This window comes from Hakea prostrata, chromosome 6, assembly GCF_041222555.1.
Source record: "Hakea prostrata isolate BN-2017 chromosome 6, UWA_Hpros_2, whole genome shotgun sequence".
In the NCBI taxonomy this organism is placed as follows: Eukaryota; Viridiplantae; Streptophyta; class Magnoliopsida; order Proteales; family Proteaceae; genus Hakea; species Hakea prostrata.
This window is the reverse complement of record NC_142605.1, coordinates 38411807-38431497: the sequence shown is the minus strand read 5'-3', so window position 1 is coordinate 38431497 and position 19691 is coordinate 38411807. Positions and strand designations below refer to the sequence as shown.

General features: G+C 37.5%; 2 protein-coding genes across 2 annotated transcripts; both read left to right on the top strand.

Moving 5' to 3' along the window:
* The first annotated feature begins 484 nt into the window (after nt 1-484).
* Nucleotides 485-6328, top strand: LOC149013962 (transcription factor-like protein). The gene is made up of 4 exons (XM_089159480.1): nt 485-1047; nt 1873-2444; nt 3248-4159; nt 5487-6328. The coding sequence occupies exons 1-4, from the start codon at nt 901-903 to the stop codon at nt 5758-5760; spliced, it is 1905 nt and encodes a 634-aa protein (XP_089015606.1). The 5' UTR covers nt 485-900; the 3' UTR covers nt 5761-6328.
* Nucleotides 6329-9686: 3358 nt separating this feature from the next.
* Nucleotides 9687-12052, top strand: LOC149013961 (3-oxo-5-alpha-steroid 4-dehydrogenase (DUF1295)). The gene is made up of 3 exons (XM_089158837.1): nt 9687-10304; nt 10437-10700; nt 10918-12052. Exons 1-3 carry the CDS (start codon nt 10038-10040, stop codon nt 11401-11403), a joined length of 1017 nt encoding a protein of 338 aa, XP_089014963.1. The 5' UTR covers nt 9687-10037; the 3' UTR covers nt 11404-12052.
* Nucleotides 12053-19691: the final 7639 nt, after the last annotated feature.

The window sequence follows — 19691 nt, the reverse complement described above, 5'->3', positions numbered from 1 at the left end:
CATTGTTTCAAGTAGAAAATTGCTTGAAAGGGTTGTATCTGTCTCATCTTATTAGATATTCCAGATTCAGAGTCTACCCTTTTGAGAGAATACTAGCTCAGCAAGAAGACTAATTGTGTTTGCAGTTTGTTCATGCTTTTCGTGGAGTTTTGAATCAAAGGGTGTTGGTCTTGAATAAAAATCTTTCTATAATTGAAATAATATAAATAATAATTTAATTGTTTCAGTGATAAATTGGACAAATATATCTAATGAAAATTCAATTTTGGGGTCTTTATATTTTGTAAACATACAGTAAGGTGTCAGTGCTTTAAGGCTTCTATTTTGGGGAGTGCTGGTGCAATTTGCTCTATCAAATATAACAAATTAAGTGACTCAAAAAGTGTGGAATCTACACTACCATGTCTTAGTGACGATTCTACATTCATGTAAGTGTAGGTGAATAAATAGAGGGCATCTAGATTCAGTTTTAGCGGTCTGTTCCCTTGGTGAGAGCTCAGACATAGACTCAGAGGCAGTTCGAGGCTTTCAGTTGGCTTAAATGCTTGACCTCAAGCCAAAAGCCCTCAAAACCGCAGCCCTCACGGATCTGTTGGCAACTGTAAATAGGAAACTAATGAAAGGTAAAGTTGGGATTCTCTTATGAAAGGGTATAGTTGGAATTTGAAAGTGTATTTATCGTAGAGGTTGAGCTGCACCTGCAAACGGGCGTCTATGGCGCTGCCGCCGTGTACCTGAACTCCTCCCTTTTCTTTTTTTTCCTTGTTGGGTGAGCTACCTGACGTCTTCCGTATGCATCTGGCTTGGAGGGTTGAAAAAGCTTAATCTTAATGGTTCACTCTCGGAAACTAAAACCTGTTAATCTCTTTCTGCGGGGTAGAATTTATTGAAACCACGATCATGTCCGTTCGATTACTGAGAAAAGTTCTGAAAGACCAAGAAGAGCACCGGAAAGTGGCAGATCATGACCTGGAGGATAACAACCTCGAGTCCGACTTAATTCTCTCCCCATCTCCGAGAAACCCTTTTGATCTTCTTGACGTTCAGGTGTGTGTCGAATTTCGTACTACTATCCTATCAAGCGGGAGAAGCTCTGATTAATATTGAGATCGAGGTTTCACAGCATGACTTTTGTGTGTGTTGGAAGCTGTTTTCTCTTTTCTAATTGTCTTTATTTTTGTTCTATTGAAGTCAATTTGAACATTGAAATCTACAAAGATATCTTTATTGCAGTTATTGTTTCCTCGCATGTATCTTTTTTACATATCGAGGAGTTTATAGAGTTCTCTACTTTGACGGACTATGCAGCCTGAAATCTTTGCATTACGGGTAATTTGGGGTTTGAGAGGGCAGATAAAACTCCAATATAGTTCAAGTTCTTTTTAGTCTGAACCTCTCTAGCAGATTCCTTTCATGTTAAATTGTTCTGGGGCACTAGGGTTTCTGACTTTTGGCACCTGACATGTTTAAGGGGAGGTGCTTCCTGTGGCGCAACATGGGGCCAATTAAAGGGGACGCCATTTTGACATTTCATGGGGATGGCGTGGGCGTTTTACTGCTCGGCATGGCTATCTAGGGACGGAAGCGCGGATGGTGATGCAACCTCCCCCCTCCCTCCCAGGTTTAACGCTGGTTTACATGCATGATGGTAACAAGCGGGAGTTGTGAGTCTGCAGTTAAAACGAACTGAACAGATTGTAGCTTCTATTTGTCTGATAATCTATGCTTCTTTTGCTAGTGGCCCACTTTGACACCCAGTTCCTGCTTTGCTTCTATCAATTCCTGTTTTCTTCATGCATATATGGTGGTATATATACAATCCATCCATCCATCCGCATACCTGTTGCTAACAACCAGTGTTATGTTTTGCAGGGGGACGAGCTGGACGCTGCCAGTGAAACATCAGAAGGAGATGTAAATGACAAAGAAGCTCCAGTTGTGAAGAGCACTATCAAGGACCTTCCTTTACCTAACCACAAACAAGAGCAGAAGAAGAAGAAGAAGAAGAAGAAGAAGAAGAAACAGATAGAAGAGGATAAAACTTCTAGTGAAAGTAAAGATGAAGATTCTATTGATGCTATTTTAGAATCTTTGTCGATTGATGCAAATTCATCAAATCAGCAGTCCAGTTTCTTAAAACCTGAAGGAGAGAGTACAAAAGTTCACAACAGCCTCATCAAGCAATGCAAATCCTCTGTACTCATGGTAGATCCCAAATTTCTGAGGGCGGAAAATGAGTTGCGAAGAATATTTGGTTCACAAGTTGTGAATTCATTTGAGAGTAGCCATAACAGTGGTAGTTCAAGGCAGATGCGGGGTGGAAGACGTGGAAGCCACAATCCTCGAAAAACTATTCTTGTTTCTCCATCAGGTCACTGGCCACGCTGGGATGGATCTTTGTCCATGGAACTTTTAGAGAGTATTAATGGAGTCCACTATTTTCGGTATGTCTCTCTCTCTCTAGTCTCATTTTTCTATGGTCTCTGGTTACAATTAGTCTCAGTTTTCTATAGTGTCTGGTTACAATTACCTTATATATATGTTACTGCAGGATAACTGTTCTCAATCATGATCTTTTGTAAATGCTACTTGAAATTTTCTTGGTGATAATCAACGTGACTGCCCTAAACCTTTTATAGTAATGCTGTCAGTTAGCTTGTACTGTGCTCTTCATTTTTGGTTCCTGGATACAGTTTGCATAGTTGTTAAATCCATAAGTGGAACGTAAATTTTCATTGTTGTCTCTGTGTTACAAGCCAATAGGCTTTGTGTTAACCCTTCATTTGTGCTACATTTCTTGATATCCTGTTTATAGACCATAGAATTGTCTGTGATACTCAGATAGTCAGACTACTACTCTTCCAGTTACCAGTTTGTTCATAAGAAGCAGACATGGCCATATAATGGATGGAAGTTAGCCGCTTCACCCCTACTCAATACCTTGGGTAGTTGGCTACATTTTTCTTATACTTGGGACTTTTTTGCTTCTGTCTTTCTTTAACTCTGAAAATATGAAGTCTAGGCATTCTGCTTACCCTTTTGCCTCCCTTTTATGATACCCCATCCTGCAATTGCATTGGTGCCACCTGCTAGTGTACCATATGCTAGTGGTTTGTATCACTCTACAATAAAAATAATACACTTCCTCCAAGTTCTTAGTTTCTGGATGCAAAATAATATGAGCCATATAGTGGTCTCTATTTTTGTGATGTATTATTTTTTTATACTTGTTGTTGTACTTATACAGTTATCAGCACTTAACATCTTACACCCAAGCACAAAGAACATTTGAAGCTGCCAAAGCAACCAATGATCTCAATGGTATAGCAACCATCTTAGTGTACCACCCCTATCATGTAGAGTCACTCCTAACCATCGCTGAGGTGCTAAAGTTTTCTGGAGACCATCAATCGGCGGCAGATTCTATTGGAAAATGCTTATATGCACTTGAATGTGGTTGGCATCCTCTATTCAGTCCTTTACAGGGCAATTGCCAGTTGAAATACAGTCACGACACAAATAAACCGCTATTCTCTGTGCTGTTTGCTCACATGCAAAACATGGATAGGCGTGGGTGTCATCGATCAGCCCTTGAAGTCTGTAAACTGTTGCTTTCTCTGGATTCTGATGATCCTATGGGGGCAATGTTCTGCATTGATTACTTTTCTCTGAGGGCACAAGAGTATGCATGGTTAGAATGGTTTTCCGATGAGTACAGTAGTGATAACTCATTATGGTTGTTTCCGAACTTCTCGTATTCCCTAGCCATTTGCCGCTTCTATCTTGAATGTGAATCTTCCTCAGAAGCTACACATGTGGAAACTGAAAAGGCTACATCAGCAGATCTTATGAAGCAGGCTTTAATGCTTCACCCCTTAGTCCTGAAGAAGTTAGTAGCAAAGGCACCTTTGAAGGATCCTGCCTGGACAAGGATACTTAAACATGCCTTTTTTGGATTGGCCGGGGCAGGAAGCCCGTCCTTAGATCACCTGATTAATCTTTATGTGGAGCGGAATTACATTATCTGGAGGTTTCCAGATCTCCAGAAGTTGTTGAGGGATGCGGCTCTGCAGTTGGTTGAGATGTTGGACCACAATGGAAGTGATGCCAAGGATTGGGCTTGTGCAAGGAAAGAGGCTTTTTCATCCGAGATCAATGAGTAAGTTTTTTTTTTTATTATTTTCTTGGTCATTCATTCATTTGTTTCACATTCATGTGGTTTACCTTTTCTATCCTTGTCTGCGATCTGAGCAAGGTCATATGAACCTAGCCAGCCTATGAGTTTGCCTCCATGTAACCCAGTCTGACTACCCGGACCCCATTTTTTCAATATGCTGTTGGTTTTAATTGGTCAACCAATAAATGCTATGCATCTTTTAAGATATATATGGCTTGCTTCCTCCCTATTATTAGCAATTATCTTATGTTCTTATATTCATCGCATGAAATCAATGGTACAAGTGTCATCTATATACAAACAACAACAAAGCCTTACCCCAGCTTAATGGGATTGGGTACTTGGATCCTTTCAAAACAAAGTAGGAAAATAAAATCAACAAATGTGAAAGATAGAAGTGAGGAGGACAAATGAAAATAAAAGTGAAAGTAAGAGGAACAAGGAAAACCCAGGAACACAAAAATCTCAGTTACGTGATCCAACAAGATGGATACTCCCCCCTCCAAATAGCTCTATCTAAGGTCGTACCTGTCACAAGGCCCAGACTATACATGTCATTCTTCACAACCTCACATGTATTCATTTTATGCCTGCCCCTAGGTTTTTTTGGCTCCTCCAATCAAGAACCAATCAGGCCTCCATTGCACATGTCCATACGACCTCGGACGACATTAATGGGGGTTGTTGCCAATTGGTGCGACTCCTGAAGCTATCAAGGTCTGCAGGTTAGAAAACCAAGCCCAGCCTGGTAAATTTTTTAGTGGAACCTGATCATGTTGAAATATCCGTTGTCTAAAACTGTTCACAATGAATACTGATAATTGGTGGTGAATTTGGAAGTGAATCCTTGATTACAGCTGGTTTATATCATTTCTTTGCATTTCTGGTGGAGATAGGCTCGTGAGGATGTGTTGCTTCTTGCTAGAAAGAAAGCCTGACTTGTAACAATGAGATGCCCATTTTGACGTAGGATGCAGGATGCTTTTTGGTTTCCCAGCCTGCTGTATCTTACGGAAATTCTCTCTTCAAGGTGTAATTTTCAAATTGTGTAGGTAGTCCTTGTTGATATGGTATTTACTTTATGAATGAAGACCAATCTTGATGGAACTAATACTACTTTTCATATTGTTTTAGCAATCCTGTGGAGGTTTTCTGATCTCCTAATTTGTTGATATGGTATTTACTTTAAGAGTGAAGACCAATCTTGATGGAACTAATACTACTTTTCATATTGTTTTAGCAAGCCTGTGGAGGTTTTCTGATCTCCTTTGGCCATGGAGTCAATTGATTAATTCTCTTTGTTTGGCAGGTATTCCCATTTATTGGTTTCAGATTTTTCTGATTCAGTACCAACAATGCCACCTGAAGATCTGCAACATTTGATGATCCATCCAAGGATGGCACAGAATGTGCAGAACGGTCACCACGTTGTCAACCCTGTGGAAGAGACCCGGGTGCCACGTGAGGTTATGAATCGAAATCCTGTGCTTGTTTTCTTGGAGTCTATGTTACCATGGGTTGATTATGGCGAAGCTCATGAGGGTAATGAGCTTGACGGTCATGAAGAATGGAATGAGGAGTGATTAGTATCACAATTACAAGTGCAATAATGGTAACTATAATGAATGCAACATGATGTCCGTTTCTCGCAATTTTGATATTTTTATTTTAAATAAACTTAGTATTATGTGATTTTATGGGGTTTGTGGATTAAGATTAAGCATTACCGTTTAGTGGTTCATGTTTACATAAAAGTATAAAGTTACAGCCCCATGATGATATGGGTGTGGCTCTGTCTAAAATCCTATTTGTTTCAGAAATCAAGGAGAAGCCGGAGACCGGAGAGACATGGATTTATATCACTAGGACAGCAGAGCAGCATAAGAACCTATATGTATTGTGTATAATTAGCTGAAAAAAAAGACACTAGTTAGAATTCGAATTTCAGCGACACCATACATTAAATCTATTTGTTTCACAAAATCTGCAACGCAAAAGAAAAACAAAATATGCAACAACAAATCAGAAATCTAGTCATCCAGGAAACCAGCAAATGAAGAGTGCAAAGAAAAAAGGTTCAGCACATAATTAGACTTCAACAATATATTGTCCAAAGAAAAATTTACCAGTTCATATTCACATAAACAAATTTCACTGATATCTTGATTCTTCACCCATGGGAACAAACTTGTTTTAACTGTCAAGCACCATCATCCAGTCTTCATTCCTGGAATCTAAGAAAATTGTTGCTTCTTTGCTTCCTCTCTGTTTTTTTATGATGATAATAATAATAATAATAAATAAATAAAATAATATTTTCAAGCTGTGTTCGAAGGTGTACTTGATGCCTACCCAATTCCATGTTCTAGGCTGCTCACTTAAGATTAATGAAGAAAAAGGATGCCTTTTTTCTGTTGAACTTCTAGCCACAGTAATGAGTTTCATCTCTTTGGATAACAACTCAAAGTCTTATTTCCAACTAAATGGTTTTGACTACATAGACCACTGCCTTTCACCAGCTCTAGTTGAGATTATACTTGATACAAGGCTTACGTGTCTTTTCTCATCATATCTCCTTAAGTTGGTTTAGGTTTGCCCCCAACTCTGTCAGTTTCTTCAATCCGGAGTGAATCACTCATTATTAGGACATTCAAAGGCCTCCATTAAACATGTGTTAGAACTTAGAAGTTGTTAGATATCAGTTGTAATTTCTTACTAGTATTTATTTATTTAAAGGGCTTTTACTAGCTTCCCTTTCCTTTTCTGTAGACAGTATTGGCATTTTATTTTGTGTAATTTACTTTAGGAAAGATTTCCTAAACTAATCTTGATTATTTGTCTTCCCAACCCATTATATACACAGTGAAAATTCGTTGTTGACTTCAAGGAGAGTTAAAACTCTTGACCTCATACTATAAAAGCGTTGATTTGATTATATAAATCAACTTGAAATTAAAAGAAATTCCACTCACTTGTCATATAGTATTTTATAAGTATACAAAGCAAAATAATCATTGAATCTGAAGCCACACATGATTGCAACTCAAAATTAATGATAAAATGAGTGTTCTACTTATGACCTCCTTAAGTGGGGTTGAAAGTGATGTTGCCTCCCTTTTAAGTGGAAAATTTTACTTATGACTCACTCCAATGTTAGCTCGAATATAATAAGTCTCATAATGAAATGATCAAAATACATTTTCAATATTAATTTACTAAACTACTCAATGGACTTCACTAGCAAACCTAAGATTATGCGGGTGCCATTACAGAAAAACCGAAAAACCAAATGAAGCTTGCAAATGTTTTTTCATTTTTTTTTTTTTTTAAGATGGTAATATATTTGAATTTAAAACCCCTTGGAAAAGTATTATCTATCAACATAGCCCAACAAATACACTGAGGGGTGAGGATGAGCATCTGAAGCGAAAAACATTTCTTGAGGAAGTGCCGCTTGAAAAGCCAGATGATCAAATAACATTGTTAGCCTCTCTATAGATATGCTGAAATTTAATATGGGTGAAACTCATCATCAGTGTTCTGATGTCCTGAAGACAAGTTCTAATGCTTCGAGTATGGCGATCAATATTTCGAAGAGTCGTGACAACACCACTCAGCTGGGGGAATTCGCTAAGATGGGGAAGGCGGATGAGGTTCTGAAAGCTAAAATTCTCGCTATTAAAGAGGGTTTTTACATTGGTAATTTTCATCTGGACCCCCAGAGGTTTGATCCATGTCACTTTTAGTCCAATTTAAGTTTTCTTTTGTATATAGCTCCCTTGTAGTTTTAAGAAATGATTAAATAAGGACAATCTTAACAGAAACCGTTAGTTTAATACATTTTGTGACGAAAATACCTTATGTCATTTGAATTTTTTTATTTTATTTTAATTTTAATCTACTAAATAGATACTAAAATAAATAAATAAATAACCTTATACCAACGGGGTTGGTCCAAGTGGTAAGCAGCTTGGTTCGCTTAAGCAAGGTTCCGGTATCGAATCCTTGTGGATGCAAAAAATCCCCGCTGGGAGACTCACCCACCACAGCCAAGTGTGCAAAGTAAAGAGACTGGAACAAGTGAAAAAGAGATAAATAACTCTTTCAGCTAAAATTTCATTGAAAAGAATAATTTGACTCTTTTAAAATAATAAAATAATAAGTGAAAAAGAGAGAAAATCAAATGTTAAACTTTTAATAGGAGAGTTTCATGCAGTAGATAAGTATTTACATTATTTCCTATAAATATGTAACCATATATGATATATCCTTATAAAATGAATTCAAGTTTTCTCGGGTTCTTCATTGTATTCATCTTGTATAGTCTCCACTTTTAGGTTATGGATTTGGGTTTTTGAACCTTCTTTCGTTTTTGGTTCTTAGATCTCCTGTCTTTCGATCTTGAACTTGCTTTGTTGGTTCTTGAATCTAAACGACTCAGTTTGTAACTTTATTCAGGAGGTTTTAGTAACTACTGAAATTGTGACTCCAATCCCATTTTAGCCTGAATTTTGATTGACTGAAACTTTATTCAGGAGGTTTTAACATTTGATAAGTTCAGGCGGTTCAGCTAAAACATGAGGAAGAGACGAAAAAAAGAGAAGGCCGCTCGTGTTCTCAAGTAAACAATCTCGGTTGCTGAAATTTAATGTGGGTGAAACTCATCATCAGTGTTCTGATGTCCTGAAGACAAGTTCTAATGCTTCAGGTATGGCGATCAATATTTTGAAGAGTCGTGACAACACCACTCAGCTGGGGGAATCCGCTAAGATGGGGAAGGCGGATGAAATTCTCGCTATTACTATTAAAGAGGGTTTTTACATTTGCCTTAAATATGGGTGCTTGCCTGCTCACATTGAATCCCACTCTCCTAAGCAATAAACCTGCTTGACCAGGTAATGGAGCAGCTGATGGGTCTTACGAAAGTAGCTAAACCATACCAATGCTGGACATGTTTTAATCCATATTCCGCCTTCAAAATTGGATTCTATTTTGACCAATTTTGAAGGGAGATCTACCGACTCACCTTTGTAGATTTCTTTTTGGTTTTCCTGGGTTTTTCCCTGTCTTTTTGTACCATAAAAAGGAAGAAAAAAAAGTGTTGATTCCTGTTGTTTCAGGCTTGAGGACCTTTCGGCGCAAGCACCAAAAAGGTGATGATGCGGAGTGCTCCAGCACGGGTTGGCGCGTTCTTGAGGTGTCAAGTGGCAGGTCTGGCATTTTGGTTATGCGAACTGGACTTGTGGGCCTTTTATTCCTTCTGTAAAAATGTGAACTGCTTTTCCCACCCTTGAAACCCTTCCTACATCCTCCCATGACTCCATGAGAAAAGGAAAGGGGGGACAAGAGAGGGGAAAAAAACTCTCAACGCACAAGGGAGATGCGAGTGTGAGACTGAGAGATACCATGGTCAGAGAAATCATTAATCTCACTAACCATGCTTTACGAAACACAATCATTACAGGAACACGGGCATTAATGATTATCTCCCTTAATTCATGGATAACAGACGGTGATTTTTTATTTTTATTTTTTTTCTCTTTTTTCGCTCTGGATAACAGACGACGGTGAAAAGCAAAAGTCAACAAACAATAACAACTTTTCGCTCCTTCCTTGACAGCACCACGACATCGAGAAGCTAATCCTGGGCAGAGTAGCGGTGAGTGCGCGAGGGTCTGTCGGCGCCAGCGGGTGTTTGTTATAAAATGGCTGCTTCCCCCTTTTAAGGGGCTCAGGAGGAAACCCCCTGAAGATCGCTCGGCTGTAGAATACGAGAATAGACAAAAATCTCCCGATTGAATTCTCCATCCCCTGAGTCCCCTGTCGTCGAACAATTCAGCACAAAAATCCGATTAGTCGGATGGGAAACTTGACCAATGCTGCGATAGCATTCCTGGTCCCCCTGCCCTCCATAGTTTTCTATCTCTCTTTTCTCGGCCAATTCTCAGCCCTTGGCCTTGCTCGTAGCCCTAGCACTGCTTCGGTGTCTGTCCATCCTCCTCCTTCTCCATGGATCTGGATCTGGACCTGGTGTGCTGACCACCCATTTTTACTGGCAAACTTGCTATTTTTCCTCAACGTCAACGTTCTTTTTTGGCTTATTGGCCTCATCCAGTCGAGCAATTGGGTTTTTCCTCCTCCCAAGCCTTAGTCCCGTTAATTTCTTTATCCTTCGCTTCTTCTTTAATTAGAAGAGAAGGGAAATAGTGAAATGAGATTTTGACTCTTTTGAGTGGTTTTGTAACTGGTGATGATGCAGATGATAGATCTCTATTGGACTGTGATACCAGTGATGCAAGTCCACTACTACTCAACTCATCCTCTTGCTCGATATAGCCGATGGCGATCAACGGTGATTACTGTGCTGACCTGGCTATGGAGCATCAGGCTCACCCATAGCTATTTTAGGAGGGAGAGATGGCAGTGGGGTGCAAGAGAGGACTGGAGGTTCACCGATATGCGACGACAGTATGGGAAACAGTGGTGGTGGGTTTCCTTCTTCGCTGTCTATTTATCTCAACAGGTTGGTTGATTCATAATTCATTCATGATTGTTTTAATATGGCAATACTGTATTGTTGTATACTCGATCGTCGTGCTCTTTGATCCCTGAATCTGTAATGATTTGATTTGTATTCATTTTGCTTGACTAAATGCCCTAGTGAGATCCATCCAATAGTCTTCTGCTATTGCTAATGAAAAAATTAAGTGGTCACCGTGTGCGTGTGAGAAATCTTGCAGGTGTTTCTTATTGGAGTATGCCTGCCGATGTATGCCGTCCACTCCGTAGAAAAAACATGGAACGTATGGGACTCCATTGCTACCATGATTTGTACTTGTGGCGTCGCCTCGAGTTACCTCGCCGACACTCAGCTCTACGAGTTTGTCGAGAGAAGGAATGCGCTGACAGCGAAGGAGGCAGAGAATCTCCTCCTCGACGAGGGCTTGTGGCGTTACTCCCGACATCCCAACTACTTTGGGGAGCAGCTGTGGTGGTGGGGTTTAGCCCTTTTTGGATGGAACGTGGGGCACGGTTGGACATTCGTCGGCCCTCTCATCAATACCCTTTGCCTAGCCTACGTTACGGTGCTTGTGGAGCGCCGAATGCTTAAACAACCACAAAGAGCCGACGCATACCGACTGTACCAGAAGACCACTTCTGTTTGGATACCTTGGTTCAAGTCATCTCCTGGACGAGCCCAGCCCACAAAGATTAAGAGCACCTGAGCCTAGGCGCCTTTTAAGTTTTACACTTTCACTTTTACCTCCCTGCTGGTTGCTTCTCCCTAATCCACCCTACCCAACACCACTGCCTCATACCGAGATTTATCTAGTTTTACTCGTTTGGTTCTGATTCTGGTTCTGATTCTGATTCTAGTCTTGGATCAGATCGAGGTCTAATATATGGGACCTTCAATTGAATCATGTACTGAGTCTGCTAATTAAAGCTGTTGCACTTTTGCAGGCATTAGTTTCATTTGAAGTTAAGCGGAGACGTTCATTTTATCACTTCCTTGATTGTTGCAATTAACCCTACGATGAAGGTTTTTTTTTTGTTCCTTTTTTTTTTTGTTTGGGGAGGGGGGACCTAAACCTTAACAGAGTGCTGATGCTAAGATGAATATTGAAATATGAAACACGATGATAACTATAGAAATAACGGAAGGTGCGAAATTTTGTCCAAATTTTGGATTTTTTTTTTCCAGATTTCTACAAGTTGTTGAGGTCATTCTAACCTAGTTTTCAGTTTTCAGCTTTCAGTGTCAAATCTGATTTCATGGTAATAAACACACTGCAAGTATTATTTTTACCTAAAATTTAATGTAAAGTAGTGATATTGACAAGAGCAGAGCCAAGATTTAACATGAGGGGTCGGACTAATGAGAGTCATGTTCACCTACCCACCGGGAGCACTAACATTTTCTCACCAGACATAGTGTGGGCTTGTGTAGGACCCACTGGAGGTCTCACTTTTGAATTATTTTATCATATCAACGTAGGTTCACACATTAAAGACATAATTAAAGCATACATTCTTTTTTTAGTTACTAATTAAAGTATACAAATCATCAACAAAAAAATATAAGAGGTTTTTAAAGGTTTTTTCATGTTGTCCACTCAAGTTGGGCTTAAATTCTAGTTGGCTCACTTATGTGGCCAAAATTCAAATTATGAGGGGACTATGTGGCAAAATTTTCAAGATCAACAGGCAACCTTTCTAATTATATCCTAATGATTCAAACCTCATAAGGTAATGTGTCAAATGTGGCTAGAGAATAGAATTTGCATACAAGAATTTATAGGAAATAATTCATATTTGTCAAGTGTCAGTCTCTGTTATTTATTTATTTCAAATTAGGCTAAACACAAAATTTGGGCCCAAAATGACTTAAAATACCCACAAAATGGGGAGGTCGAAAGCTAAAGAATTCTTGGTGAAATTCGCCGATTCCCCAGTTTAACCGATGGGCGAACCAGCGAATTTCGCAAAAGCTTGTACCTTGATTGTAATAGCTCATTCATGCATTACGATTTTTAGCCTTTGTGCTTTTCTTCTTTCAATTTTTGGTTTCTCTTTCTTAAAAGAGCTTTTTGCATGATGTTTTAGCAGGTGCGAGCACCAAATAGACCAAAGTCATTATTAATGGCGTTTGGCTTCAGTATTGTGCAATTAATGTGCAACACTGAGATGCCTATGATCCAGATGGTTTCGACCACCCATTTTGGTTTTTCTTTTCTTTTTTGGGTTTTATTGGTGTAGTTCAAAAAAAATAAAAAAATGGGTGGTCATCCAAAATTGATCTGGACTATAGGTAGCTTAGCACTGAAGCTCAACCCTTATTAATGGGGTAATTTTCATCTGGACCCCTGAGGATTGGTCCAGGTCATTTTTAGTCCATTTTAAGTTTTCTTTTGCATTTGGCTCCCTGTGGTTTTTAGAAATAAATAAATAATGACAAACTTAACAGAAATTGTTAGTTTAATAAATTGTGCGACGAAAATACCCTTGTGTCCTTTGGATTTTTTTTTTTTTTTTTTTTTTTAAATTTTAGAGATCAAAATCATACCAGTTGATATTTTTTGCTTCGTCCCACGAAGGCTTATTCTTCATCCCCAGCACAACCATCGCTGTCGCCACCTCCGACAACAGTGTGAGTGACGGCCAAAACCCAGGAGCAAATGAACAACTCTAACTCCAATTCCATCACTTTGTTATACCCTTTTCCTCCTCTGCTTTCACCTTCGCCGGCGAGAGCGCTTGACAATTCCGATCCGTCAAATAGTAAATATGAGGCCTTGAACAAAACAAATACCAGAGAAAGCAGCGATGACAAGCGTATTATATCCTAATTCAAATGACGAGGGGATTATGTGGCAAAATTTTCAAAATCAATAGGCAATCTTTCTAATTATATCCTAATGATTCAAGCCTCAAAAAGTAATGTATCAAATGTGATTATTATTATTAATGGCATTTGGCTTCAGTGTTGTGCAATTAATGTACATTACTAAGCTGCCTATGATCCAGATGTAAAGTGGTTTCGACCACCCATTTTGGTTTTTCTTTTCTTTTTAGGTTTTATTGTTCAAAAAAGAGAAAAGAAAAAGGGTGGTCATTCAAAATTGATCTGTACCTCAGCACTGACGCTAGAACGTGATAATACAGCTTTTTTATATGTATTATAAGATACAGTATTATTTTTTTGGTAAAAATCATACGATATAGATTTACCCTGCCCTTATTTAAAAATATATATACGTATATAAGAAAAATATTAGCTTTCAATGAGACAATCGCTAATGGCTGGTAAGTTGTGGTTTTTGCAATTCAACTTCTTCCGGGCCATCTTTCGTTTTCTCCGTAGCCTCTGCTCCAACATTGTCTTCGGTTTGCTTGGCAGCTTCATGATTTACATTTGATGATGGTTGCCCGATCTCAGAAACTAGGTCTTCAATAGCTGCCTTTGATTCAGGGACCTCTCGATCTGCTTTAGGGGCATCTGGGTTTGTATCATTTGAGTCTGAAAGATCCACCAATGGCTCCTCCTTTTGGCTTTGATCCACATTACCAGTCTCCTGCAAATTAATGATGAGAAATTTTAATTGCAAAAGAGAAAGAAAAGGTTGGATGATCCCTTCTAAAACGAAAATCACGAGACTGCGAGACCCTACCTGTTTACGAATTTACTAGAGACTAAAATCGAAATGTAGGCTTACTTGTGCTGCAATCTCCCCTTGAGCATCTTTGATAGTGGGTTCAGAGCTTGTTGAACCCTCAGCTGGCTGCAAGTCTTGATTGAAATCCTTGGGTTTGCTAGCACAGCCTCCCATCGCTCCTGATCGACAGTTAAAGCTAGCTAGAATGGCGATGTGGAGGTGGCTGCAAATCCAATGTTAACGGTAATTAATCTCCTTTATAAAGGAGGTTTGGAAATCAAGGTATACGGAAGGGATGCTAAGAGCTGCTAAGAGCTGCTGAGATGGGGTCTAACTTCTAAGTCTAATATTAAGCAGATACAGTTGGGTAGGGAGGATGCTCCGGTAGGAGATGAGTCTGTGGCCGCTGTGTGTGTTAGTCGACTTTTTCATATGTTCATGGGGACAATAATCCTTTTTGCAACCCATTTTTCTGGGATAGCAGTTGGTGTTGACCAGATCCTCTCCAGCGATGTCCATCCTCACGAGTTGCATTGTCCACCTACCAATTGTTATAAAAAGGGTAATGAATTTGTATAAAAAGGGTAATGTTTAATTGAAGCTAAGGGTGTCGATTGGGTATGATATCGGTAATTCGGTACGGTACGGTATTGAATTTAAAAACTTCAAACCATAACCGTACCGTACCATATTTATACGGTATGGTATGAAAATAGTATTTTAAAAAATGGTATAGTATGAAAACGGTATGAAAAAACGGCATGGGTCGGTATACGGTTCAGTTTTGTTACAGTATGAAAATCGATTTAAAGCCCACTCACTTCCCTGCACCCAAAAACATTTTCTTGCACTTGAAGCATGAAGTGGTTAGGGCCTGACCCATCCACCCACCTCTGAATCTTTTATGCTTTCAGGGTCATGGTAAGTCTCATCACATTAGCACTCTACTTGATACACCACCTCAAAAAATCCAAGGTATTTTAAAACTCATTAAAATCTATTTCAATTACAATGACCCAATAAACAAGGAATTAGACCATAAAGTTAAGAAAAAGAAAAAAAAAACCCAGGGTAGTTTGAGATTTTAAAAAAAATATTGGGATAATTACTATTGGCCCTTTGTACTTTGATTTTATTACTATTGTATCCCCGTATTTTTCAAAATTACTAATCCAACCTTTAACTTTGCCTACAATTACTATTGCCCCCTACTGTTAAGTTCTGTTAGTTTACTAATGATGTGGCATCTTTATATTTTCTCAAAACCCCCCAAAATACTCTTATACTTATCTCTTTACTTATTTACCTTTTTGTCAAATTACAGTGGTACCCTCAATTAACTGTGGAGAAAAAATGTAACTATAATCCGTTTTATTCTAAAAAAACAACCACCAAATAAAGAAAGAATGATTGAATAAAACTCAAATAGAAACCGAAAATGAAGAAAAATCGAATCCAACTCAAATTAGAAATTGAATATCACCTAAAACAATTTCAAAATAAATGAAGTTTAATGAAGGTGACAAACCAAATTGGATTTGGATTTTGCCCATTTATTTAATGCAAAATAAATGAAGCTTAGTGAAGGCAGGAAACCAAATCAGATTTGGATTTTGCCCATTTCTTTAATTCAAAATAAATGAAGTTTAGTGAATGTGGGAAACCAAATTGGATTTGGATTTTGCACATTTCATTAATTCAAAATAAATGAAGTTTAGGGTAAAATTGACATTTAATTTGGTTTTTATAAATGGGGTAGCATCGTCTTTTGATTTCTTAATTTTAATGAAGGGCAAATTAGACATTACATATCCAAACTTAACGGCTACTTAACACCGTTATAAGGAAGGGGGCAACAGTAATTTCGTAAATAACAGGGTTTTATTAGTAATAAAATCAAGAGCAAATTGCACTGACACCCCAAAATGGAGGCCTTAAAGCACTGACACCCCACTTTATGTTTAAAAAACACATAGGTCCTATTCTGTTATAATGGTTAATACTTGGTTAGTCATATTTTTGTAAAGACTATTATACCCTTGACTTATTCTTTAAGAAATCTATTTTTATTTACAAAAATAAATAAATAAATAAATAAAAAGGAAGAAATAAAGACAGAAAGAATGAAGAGTCTAACCCTGTGCTCATTCTGCCCATCTTCATCTTAAGCTGATTTGAAAAAAACAAAAACAGTTCAAAACTCTTAATCTCTGCAGCCATGAGAAATCAATCTTTCCAGTCCAATCTATTGCTTTTCTGGTCCTCCTTCTGTCCAACAATTCAAGCGCTGGAAGCTCATCCCTTTTTTTGCACCCCCTTTTTTTGCCAGTTTATCTCTCTTTAAAGCTCAAGCATACAGATTTGGGGTTTTGGTTTTGCAAAAAATGAGTGGTTCTTCTCGCCGTGGCTCAATAGAAGCACTTCTTCTTTTTGGAGAAGAGTTCAATGTCTTTTTCAATTGCAACAATTAAGATGATTGGTGGAAACAGAAAAGATAGAACTGAAAGCAGATTTGCACTGTATGGAAGAGACGGGGATTGAGGATTACAAAACACGCCTATTTATCGGCAATCGACAATTTCAATTGTAGAGGTTAGTAAGCCATTTTTTGATTTCAGAAATTAGAGAAAAAGGAGGGAAAGAGAACAGCGTCACTCTATCCAAACACAAAAGGTTTTCTCTGCTTCGGTTATTTCTGGAGATTTTTTTTTTTTCAGATTTTAGGGTAAATGAGAATAGATTTTGGTGTACTGGTTCAAGAAAAAAAAAAAAAGAGAAGAGATTGACTATTGCAAATCGTAAATCAACCTTGCTTCAGTGGTTGGATTCATGGGCTCAATTGGTTTAATGGGTTTAATGCTAGGTAGGGTTTGATGGGTTTTTGAAACAGGGAAGAAGATGGTTGCAGGGGTCTGGTGATAGCAATCGGTTTAGGGGAAATCATGTGGAGGTGCTTCGATGGCTTCTAGGAAAGTGTCATAGAGGTGATGGTGATGGAATATAGTTGCTGAATAGAAGGAGAGAAAGAGAGAGAGCCTCTGGTTCAGTGATGGTAGAGCAGCAACGGTGAGAATAGATGGGTGTAAAGCGAGTTACAGGTCCAGGAATGGCTAGGCGATGGCTAAAAAGGGATTGCAGGTGCTGGTTTAGAAGTTGCAGGGTAATTTCTGGCTAGGCGATGGCTATGGTGGTGCTGCGATCTTAAGTTGCAGGAGAGCCGTAACTAGGGTAAATACAGAGATCATAGTCATGATCATTTGTAACAATTTAATGGTGAGTATAGATTTCTTGGAGAATAGATTTTTGTTTTTCTCTCAGATTTTAATAAGGGTATTTTTGGAATTAAAATTTTTTTAACAGTGGGTTAACAGTTTCACTAACATAATGGACTAGTGTGTTTATTGAATTGGGGTGTCTGTGTTTTTTAAACATAAAGTGGGGTGTCAATGCTTTAAGGTCTCCATTTTGGGGTGTCAGTGCAATTTGCTCTAAAATCAAACTACATGGGGGCAACAGTAATTATCCCAAAAATATTTTACGGTAAAAGTTAAATTTAACCCAGAAAGTTAACAGATGTGAGGTGTTTGATATATTTGCTAGGTAAGATGAGAGGTAAGTGATATTATCCAACTAAAAGGGGATCTAAGTACTATTTGTTCAGCTAAGAGGGGAGGCAAGTGATATTTACCCTAAATAAAATATCATTAACTAATGGAATTTATCTGTATGGGGTAATAATAATTATAGTCAAAGTTGAATTTTGAATTAATAATTTTATAAAGTACATGTGATAAAATAATTATTTGTATATTTTATTATATCTCTTGTTAAACTAAAGAAGCTTGCTGACACATATCATACTATCATACTACTATTATAAAAGTACAAACTCATAATAGTGGTAAGGAGCTTGGTCCGCTTAAGTAAGGTTCCAGTATTGAAACCTTGTGGATGCAAAAAATCCCCGCTAGGAGACTCACCCACCACAACCAAGTGTGTGACACGAGTCGAACACCGGATTAGTCAGGGCAAAGCCTTGAAAATAGGGTTGGCAACCAAAAATATAAAAAAAAAAAAAAAAAAGTACAAACTCATCTAAGATGGCTACATTTTTTCCTGAAATACCTCTAAACTTTTACTAAAATGATATAATTAATTATGTCTAAGATTGTAATTAAACACCTATAAATATAATTAATATAATATTTATTATTAATTGAAACTTCAAATGTTTTTATTGGGAATCCCAAACATTGAAACCTCTTAGTTGGCCCATTAAAAGAAAAAGAAAAAAAAAATCCATCAAAATCAATAATATTTATTTAATTAAAATCATTATATATAGAAAGTATAATAATTTTTATTAATTGATATTTATTAATAGATTTTCAAAGGTTTTGCTTGAGATTCCCAAAGGTTTGAAGCCTCTTAGTTGGCCCATTAAAAGCAAAATAAAAAATAAAAGAGGAAAAACCCATCAAAATCATAATTTTCATATGGACCCCCGGAGGTTTGGTCTATGTCATTTTTAGTCCAAAAAAATTGAGACTTTGCATATACCTCCTTTGTACTATATAAAAAATCAATTTAAGGACAAATCATCGTTTCTATGACCAATTTGCCCTTATTCTTTTTTTTTAAGCAAATTTCATTTGGACCCTTTGAGGTTTGATTTATGTCATTTTTAGTCCAAAAAAGCTTAGACTTTTTTACATATACATCTTACCTAATATGAAACTGTGACTCCCTTTTTAGTCAAAAATTAAGGTTTAAGCTAAGGGGTACTTGAGTGATTTTAACATATAAAGATATTTTGGTCATATTTTAAAATTTATTTGAATTTTAAGACATTTATATAAATTTTAAACTAAAGGGGAGTCACGAGTTTCATGGCAGGTAGGATGTATATTTAAAAAAAAAATAGAATAAGGGCAATTGGTCATAAAAGTGATAATTTGTCTTTAAATTGACACTTTCTATAATATAGGAGAGGCAAATGCAAAGTCTCAGTTTTTTTTTGACTAAAAGTAACATAAACCAAACCTCAGGGGGTCCAAATGAAATTTGCCTTAAAAAAAATAATAAGGGCAAATTAGTCATATAAATGATAATTTGTCCTTCAATTTACTTTTTCCTATAGTATAAGGGAGGCAATATGCAAAATCTCAATTTTTTTGGACTAAAATTGACATAGACCAAACCTCAGGGGGTTCATATGAAAATTACCATTAATATTCATTTAATTAAAATTGTTATATATATAATGATGAAAATAAACCTTTAACTTTTTCACTTGACACCTTGAGAGTTACAAGATCGAATAATTTATTTTTTTTTGGGTAGGAAAATTATTTGCG

Bases quoted from the DNA above. Each gene is read 5' to 3' on its own strand.
- LOC149013961 (XM_089158837.1), top strand. From the start codon at position 10,038: ATGGGAAACTTGACCAATGCTGCGATAGCATTCCTGGTCCCCCTGCCC. The intron at 10,305-10,436 runs GTTTTTCCTCCT...GTGATGATGCAG, and splicing joins TCATCCAGTCGAGCAATTGG to ATGATAGATCTCTATTGGAC. The intron at 10,701-10,917 runs GTTGGTTGATTC...GAAATCTTGCAG, and splicing joins CTGTCTATTTATCTCAACAG to GTGTTTCTTATTGGAGTATG.
- LOC149013962 (XM_089159480.1), top strand. From the start codon at position 901: ATGTCCGTTCGATTACTGAGAAAAGTTCTGAAAGACCAAGAAGAGCAC. The intron at 2,445-3,247 runs GTATGTCTCTCT...GTACTTATACAG, and splicing joins AATGGAGTCCACTATTTTCG to TTATCAGCACTTAACATCTT. The intron at 4,160-5,486 runs GTAAGTTTTTTT...TTTGTTTGGCAG, and splicing joins TTTTCATCCGAGATCAATGA to GTATTCCCATTTATTGGTTT.